General features: G+C 39.7%; 1 protein-coding gene across 3 annotated transcripts; it reads right to left on the minus strand.

Annotated features, from left to right (window-relative positions):
• Positions 1-3,780: 3,780 nt before the first annotated feature.
• On the minus strand, positions 3,781-7,789 carry LOC311264652 (uncharacterized protein). Of its 3 annotated transcripts, none has more exons than XM_084365695.1 (6): positions 7,399-7,789; positions 5,409-5,507; positions 5,186-5,284; positions 4,565-4,734; positions 4,329-4,487; positions 3,781-4,177 (listed from the first exon to the last, which is right to left on the minus strand). In XM_084365695.1, the coding sequence occupies exons 4-6, from the start codon at positions 4,654-4,656 to the stop codon at positions 4,042-4,044; spliced, it is 387 nt and encodes a 128-aa protein (XP_084221821.1). In that variant the 5' UTR covers positions 4,657-4,734; positions 5,186-5,284; positions 5,409-5,507; positions 7,399-7,789; the 3' UTR covers positions 3,781-4,041. The 3 variants fall into 3 exon arrangements, with proteins under 3 accessions (XP_084221821.1, XP_084221820.1, XP_084221822.1); XM_084365694.1 differs by having other exon boundaries at positions 5,186-5,301; XM_084365696.1 differs by having other exon boundaries at positions 4,329-4,466; positions 5,186-5,507.
• Positions 7,790-8,342: the final 553 nt, after the last annotated feature.

Genomic DNA, 8,342 nt, shown 5'->3' on the forward strand with positions numbered 1-8,342 from the left:
TGTGTGTCAGAGTTTGACACACACGAACAGACTGGGAATGCTGCATTCAAGGGCACCTTATAAACTCAGGAATCTATACTCGAATGGCCACAAATATGTTTAAAACAAGGAAGTTGAAATACATACGCCTACATTTGTTGTTACTTTCTTGTTCTTTCACTACAGCACTTTTAATAATTTGATGATGGTATATCCCATTCATTTCTACATAACCAGTTTTTAAAAATGTAATAAAGAATTTTATCAAATTGAAATCAGCAACTCAACCATATTCTTGTAGACTATATGACAAGTCACCAAGTAGCCTGTCTGTGATCATTTTCAAGTTGTTTTACTGCAGCATTTTAAAATAATGAAATGCTGAAGGTGTGAGATCTGAGAGATGTGTTGTTTATTAATTGATTAAATGTTATTTTGTTATCGTAAATCATTCCAGACGCCTGACTTTGAATAAAAATCAGATGTGGACCCTTGAGTAATAAGTTTGAGAACCATTGTTTTAAAATATTAAAGACTGTATCATCTTTTTTTCAGAATGAGTCTTTTTGATGCCAACTGTCAACTTAAATGTGACCTATAATTAAACTGCCCCTTGACTTAGACCAATCTTAAATCTGATTAAATGAGTGAATGATATATAGCCCTTCCATAATGGCAGCTGAGTTTACGAAGATGTTTCATGGCACAGTGTTATATACTTGGTATAAACAGTAGGTGAGTAGACAGGTGCTTTTTCACTATTGATATTATTTTCATGTGCAGAGAGATGTAGCGCTATATGCAGTGCATGTGTTCAGAGGTGACTAATGTATTGAGTCACAAGTCTGGAGCTCTAATTGAAACCATTCCAGGAGGAATAATGTGTGGAGTTAGGTTAACGCGACCAGGTGGAATATTATCCAGGCCAGTCACAGTTTACAGCTTCTCCATGGTGACAGCATGTGCTAATCACAAAACCACTCAGGACTGGCAGCTTGCAAAGTCCTGAGATGATCTGCACAAGAAACATTTAAGGGTGGTGCTTTTTAATGAGAAAATCTGTAATTTTACTTGTATTAAGTATGAATTACACGATGTAATCTACCAGTGATGGAGTGTAACTAAGGGTGCACTCACACCCTGTGTGTGCTTGTTCATGAGCAACCATAACAATACGAAGCACTACTCTTCCAACTATGCCAGGGCCAAGGAAGTGCACAGTGTTGATCACGGTATGGAGCGCTCACACTAGTCAAACACACTGGACTTTAGGGGTCAAATGTGCTTGGGCACAGTAAGGATTGCCTATTGTGAGTGCGCCCTAAGTACATTTACTCAAGTACTGTATTTAAGCACAATTTTGAGGTACTTGTACTTTTCTTGAATATTTCCATTTTCTACTTTATACATCCACTCCACTACATTTGGATAAAAAAGTCCTACTTTTTACTCACTACATTTATCTGATAACGAATGAGTGTATTTTTAAATTAACATATTTTATCGACAAAAAAACTCTTATTCAGATAATAAGAAAAATGCTGAATATCAGATCTGATAATTAGCCAGGCTGATGATCGGTTAACCCATATTATACATATATTTACATACATTAAATATATGTATAACTTACTTGTACTTTTGATACTTAAGTTCATTTTATATCACAGGTTGATACTTTTACTAAGTATTATTTGTGTGGGTGACTTTAACTTTACCATAGTAATATTTTAACACGATATCTTTTGTTTTATTCATGTATGACTTTTGGGTACTTTATACAAGACTGTAATTTACTTAGTTACTTTTAAATCAAAACTGGGTACTGACAAAAATTTTAATTAAAATCTAAACCTTTCATCTCCATTATAGTAGCCAATAAGGCTATCTGATCACAAACTGGCCAATAAAAACCCTGATATATGGACAAAAAACCCCACAAAACTCAGCAGCAGGTTTTGGAGAGTTGACCTTGACCACTGAGCAGAACAGAGCAGGAGTTGGGAGTCATTTAGACTGACAGATTCGGAAAAACAAAAACCCCTTTGATTGAACGCCTGCTATTGATAATGCATCAAACATCAACAGTTAAAAGGTAACTTATACTCCAAATGTGCACTAGGTAGTTTTGGGGATAAAATTGTAAGGATTTTTTATGCCTAAACAAACTCTCTTTAGCCCCATTCACACTGCTTTTATAGGGCTGGAATCTTGAGCCGATACTCTGCCTTGCCTTCTGTGTGAAAGTTACAGAGGGCGGAATAGAGGGACAGTTTCGTTCCGCCTCTGATCCTTCACCAGGGGTAGTAACAGAGCCACAACAGAGGCAAGACGGTGTGTGAATGGATGCTGGCAGCGTGGGACAGCGGTGTGACGGTCTGATGGTGTTCACAGTCTGACAGCTAAACAGTAGACAACAGTAATGTGGGAGCAGGTCGCGTCTTCAGCATCTTATATGAGGAAAAGAATACAGAATTTATACGTGGAAAAGCCTCTGTCGTCCTGTCTGTCCTACTGACTCTTCATCACATTTCTGCATGAAAAACAGCGTCTGTCCCCGGCAGCAGAGCCAGGCAGCTCCCGCAGTTAAATGGCGGTGATTATGTGACGGGATTTAGAGCAAAAGACTTTAACTCGCCGTGTGTTTGTCTCCTTCTACTATTGTGTTGTTGTAGTTACTGTCTCTGGAAACTTGTATAGAAGAAAATCACTGTGACGGTCAGCCCTCCTGACCGATACTTCAGTGAACTTTCCCCCAGAAAACAGCAACCCTCCCCACGAGTGAAAGAGTCAGACAGCGTCCTCTGTTTACTGATGGTGATTATGTAATTATGTCATTTAGAGCAAAAAACTTAACTTTGTCACTTTGTCACTTTCCAGGATGCATGGTGGGTCAGGATCTCAATCACAACACATTATAACTGCATCCATATGATTATAAACAGTCAGCGGATACATGTTTAGATTAACAGGAGGACACTGGGGGAAACCCACATCTCAACGTTATAATGTGACCGACACGCCTCTTGTAGTTCCGCTACACCAGCGTGCTGTATGAAATGACACACTGGAGCAGCTTAATGCCGGAGCTGCTTGGTTCAGTGTGAACGAACCAAGGCGGTGTAAAGGCGAGCCTTCATTGCTGCGATAACGCAGAGTCTCTGTGTGAAAAGGGCTTTTGTTTTCATAACTGAATAAACAAACTGACCTTAAAGAACAACGCAGTTTCATACTGTTCTACTTTGTTTATATGTGGCGGACCCTGCCACCTTTCTAGCTTCAAACAGTGTTCTGGGACCTTATTTTCCTCTGAGAACAGCTTGTTTATTGACTTATGGAATCGATCAATATTTCTGAGTTTGTATTATTACCTCAATAATACTGTAAATATTACAATTCCGACTTTGAATTTCTTCTCTAAAACTACATAGTGCCCCTTTAAGCATTATTTTAATACCAGGGGTGTTACTTGTAATTGAGTAATATTTCAGTCATGTAACCGTTCTCATACTTGAGTACAGATGTTCAGTACTCTTTCCACCACTGACTATTGCACACAAATGCAGACTGAACTCAGAAAACCTAAAATTGACACAGAAATTCTGAGTTTGAATTTCTCAACCTTCACAGTGCCCCTTTAAAGAAATTATATATATATTTTTTTCCAAGCTTTCAATATTTTCCTTCATGTCCCTTATACTGTACTACAATTAGTCCATTATGATGCTTTATCTGTCCTTCATAGATACAATACTAAAATTATAATTTGATTTATTTCACATTTATTTCTGTTCTCTACACACAATACAGATGCTCTGGTAGCAACTATAGTAACAACTGTATTTTCTGTTTGCTTATTTGTATTCTTATTTGCTGCAGGTTAATTTTTAGCCATCTCAAAAAGCATCTTTCAAAATCAGTGAATTTATCCAAGTCCATGCTATCACAACCAATGTCAGCTTCTTTTGATTTTGGGCGGAGGCCTGTACTTCGAAACAGTATTCCCACACAACTGCAAATTAAGCTGAGCAGTCACAAGTAGGTGCTTATTAACTTGATAAGTCAACCCAGAGAACACTTGGACGTCTTCAAAGTCTTGTTCAGTTGACGTCTCTCTTTGTCTGGGACGATCTTTGTCCACAGGTTAGAGAACTGTTCGTAGTCTGCCAGTTCATGAAGCATCTTTTGTCCATGGTGCCTGTGGAGGAAAATGTTTCTCATTTAAATTGGTATTCAGAAAATTATTGAATTTTTTTTTATGATTGGAAAACACTAATACACAAAAAACTAACAAGAGCCACAAGACTGTTCTGCATTGTACATTAAATGTGTAGAACTTGATAACCCACCTCACTTCTGGTGCTCTGTCCACAGACAGCTTGGAGAACGCAATCAGGAAGTGCTGTGTGAAGCTCTGTCCTGCTGTCAGGATGTGAGCAGCTCCGAGGCTGTCAGCCAGCATGTGAAGGAGTTGTGCCATGCTCGCCCTAACAGCAACACAACGGTGGCTGAAGAAGTTATGGATTGATTTCTCCTAATTTTGTTTGCTCTAATAAGATGAATGCTACCTCTTCTGTCCTCTTACCTCAGCCCTGTGCTCACAATGCATCCAGCACTGCGTTGGATGCCAGTTTTTAACAGCAGAGCTCGGCCTGTGTCTTCTACCTCCATGTCCATGACCCTCTGGAGGCGAACATACAGCTTGGCTAAGGTGCTCACAGCCACACAGACAACTGCAGATCTCAAGTTTTTCACCTGTATAGTAAGAATAAACATTATCAGTCAAGACTGCAGTGTGCACACTCAGACACGTGTCAGGATCACAGAGTGGTGCTGTGCAAAAGCTTGAATTGTTGCCTTCTATTTTCTTCATCCTGTATGATTACATGAAAATTCATTGATTGCAGGAACAAGACAAATAGCCCCAACACAACTGTGACTTAAACTGCTACCTCAAACGTTGCCCACTTTAAATGTAAACTATAATTAAGTGCAATTTTACACTAAGACGTTGCACCAACCAAATATAAGTTACAGCTCACAACATTTCCTGGTTCCTCACTAGTCTGTGAAATAGCTTTAGGCACGGTGTATTGATGTTAAACTGACAGGTTTAAACTAACTAGCTGCAATGTAATGCCCTGACTTTGGATCAAGTAGTCACTGAGCTGGTGCAACAGACTGCGCTCTGGTGTCAGTGTCTTACCAGTCGTCTGTAGAGGGCAGCTTGAAGCTGACGGACAGGCTCTCCACACGGTTGTTAAGCGGCTGCAGCGTCACCTTTTCATCTGTTGGAGTCTGGAGGCTGTAGTCAGTGGCGGTCTTTGTGGTAAACCACAAAATACTCATTTATCGCTTTTTTTCACAGTTATTATATCTCTAAGTTCCCAGCCTGTACGACTATTATCAGGATGTGTAGATGAACTTACCTACTCCACTGAAGCGAGCTGAGCTGGGAGCGCTCCTGTCTTTCCTTAACAGCCTCGCCCTTATTTGTAGCCAATTGGACCCATTTGTGACCTTCTTGTCTGTTTAGAGCAACATAGATGTCATTTAAATTTCTACTGTACTTTTAGGTGTTTAATATAAAGCAAGTCTTTTATAGGTGTGGTTGACTTAATTGAGACAAAGTCCAAAGGTTTGAGCATAAAATTCTTGTGTGGTATAGTCGGATACTTTAAAACCTTTTGTAACCCCTTTTTCCTTAGTGTTTACAATCTACACTGAGGTCACACCCAATAAGAATAAAACAGGTCCTAGGTTCTCAGCTAAAGATGGTGAATTCGCTGTGTCTCTTCTCTACCGAATTAAAGGATAAGTACCGTTTTTTACAACCTGGACCTTATTTCTGGCAAAAGATATGGTCATTTACTCACCCAGATAACTTTGGTGTCATTCGGCGTCGTTTGGACGAAATTAGATCCAGTGTAGCGGCGATATATCCATATAATGGGAGAGACGGGGCAGCGACACACAGCCTCTATATAACGCATTATCTGCCACGAAACTAGTTAATTTCATCAATATTTTGTTACGATATGCTAGCGCTATTAGCCTCTGAGTCCGGGCTCGTCCGTTATCAACATCCGGGGTCAAACTAGCAGCAGCAGCTACAGGTAAACAAGGCGCGCTGTCGCGGGTGCGCGCGCAGCTCAGAGACGACATCTTCCAGGTCAGAGGTAGTAGGTCAACCTACAGACCCCGGATGTTGACAATAGACGAGCCCGGACTCAGAGGCTAATAGCGCTAGCATATCGTAACAAAATATTGATGAAATGAACTAGTTTCGTGGCAGATAATGTGTTATATAGAGGCTGTGTGTCGATGCCCCATTACTCCCATTATATGGATATATCGCCGCTACACTGGATCTAATTTCGTCCGAACGACGCCGAATGACACCAAAGTTATCTGGGTGAGTAAATGACCATATCTTTTGCCAGAAATAAGGTCCAGGTTGTAAAAAACGGTACTTATCCTTTAAGCAAGGGACTTTATCACTTGAGTGAGAAAAAGGGAAATAGCATATAACTAGCGCGGTGCCTCCACTGAAAACTTACTATGCTAGGTTCTAGCAAAATGATGTAAGTCCTCAGAACTCAAATAGATACAGTTTACTCTAAAAGAATGTTAAACAACAATATGTAAAGGTAGACCACAAACATTTATTTTGTTTTAAACCTTTTAGATTTTTAGAATACCTTTAAAAGAGAAATGTTTCAGAGATGGATAAGTAAATAGAAAACAACAAACAAAACACTTGTATGCTTTGAATCAAGACAGTTATTACCTGAAATATCAAAATACTCTTCCTCTTACCCTTTTAGATCAAAAGAACAGTTTAAGTTTTCTTCAACAAACCAATAATGAATTGCGTAATTTTACATCAAAAGATATAATTTCCACTCAATAGAGTACACTTTTAACCCTTACTGTTCCTTCACATCAATGAAATGATATGTTTTAATTTGAGCTCAAACTCAACCTTTTTAATGAGATTTTTAGCCTATTTGTAAACTAAATCAAATTGTGGTTCTCCTTTAATAAACCATTCACTTATGAAATAATTAGATGTGTTCTTTATATTTTAACTCTATTCACACCTCTTGAATGTTCAACATATGACACCAATAACATGAAATAGAAATATCAAACCAGAGTGCTTTTGTGTACTCAAACACAGTAATAGTACCCAGACCTGTACTAATGTATTTTCACAGTTCACATAGAAATAAGGATAGATGATAATGATACCATGAAAACCTAACCCAAGCGCTTGGATAATTTCCTTAACCGTTGGGGCCCATTCGTAGCGTTGGTGCACATGAAAGTTTATCCAGTCATAGGAAGTTAAACCTTGAAACTCGGACAGTTCACACAGTCTGCTTTAACAGTCCCGCTCCAATGTCAAGTACTCACGCAACCTCCTGATGTAGATGCAATATGGCGTTAGCCCGCCAGGCAGTAGAACGATGTCCAGACAAGCCCTGTGACGACTCCCGTAGCCCAGGCTACCGTCCGACACGTCCTGGTTATCTGCCGTCACCTCGTCCACGCTCCGCTCCGTCCTCTCGACCCACACGGATGTTGATTGGAAACTTCCTTGTGTCCGTGTTGTGAAGCAGGCTGGTCCTCGGCGACCGAGCTAACTCGCTAACAGAGCTAACGTGTGAGCTAATGGCGGAGAAATAACTTCACCGTCGTCCACACTTTCACAGTCGACTGAGATACGTGAAAAGAATACTCTGAACGATTAAGTCTCTCTGGGCAGTTCAATATCTGGGCCAACATTAAGTTCGAGTCTCCAAAAATTGACTTCTCTCTCTCTGCCGAGGAAAAACACAGGGAGCTCTCCTCTGTCCCAGGGAATTCTGGGATACTTCCTCCCGCGAAAAGAATAGTTTTCATTAACCAGGAAAAACTTAACCTTTATCAATTTTAAAGACCATAGAATATGTTTTAAACAATATAATACATGAATTACAAAGTTAATATACGACAGTATTAATTTAAACAAGACTATCACACAAACAGAAAAGAAACAGAGGATTCTGGGAAATGGAGTCCTACTCTACTCTGTGTTCTAGAAGCAGTATAAAAGGGAAAAACTATGTTTTTGCCATCACTAAGATTACAGAAACACAGTAAAATAAAAATGAATGTTTTTACACATTTTAGAGAACCCTACACTTTGAAAAAACAGCAGGGCTACAAAACAAAGACATCTCCATCCAACAGTCTTTAGAGAAACTCACCTGCTCCATATAGTCTGGCAGCTGACACAGGCAGATGTGACACTCTCCTCGTCCTTAGTGGAGCTGGTCCAGGAGGAGGAGTTGTCTGAGTGTTGTCACCTCGACAGG

This window comes from Pagrus pagrus (assembly GCF_965226575.1).
Source record: "Pagrus pagrus genome assembly, chromosome: 11".
In the NCBI taxonomy this organism is placed as follows: domain Eukaryota; kingdom Metazoa; phylum Chordata; class Actinopteri; order Spariformes; family Sparidae; genus Pagrus; species Pagrus pagrus.

What these genes read in the sequence shown, in the direction of transcription:
- LOC311264652 (XM_084365695.1), bottom strand. Translation starts at nt 4,656, where the DNA reads ATGGACATGGAGGTAGAAGACACAGGCCGAGCTCTGCTGTTAAAAACT. An exon ending in ATTGTGAGCACAGGGCTGAG is followed by an intron (nt 4,488 to 4,564) that starts GTAAGAGGACAG and finishes TAACTTCTTCAG; the next exon opens with CCACCGTTGTGTTGCTGTTA. An exon ending in GACAGAGCACCAGAAGTGAG is followed by an intron (nt 4,178 to 4,328) that starts GTGGGTTATCAA and finishes TTTCCTCCACAG; the next exon opens with GCACCATGGACAAAAGATGC.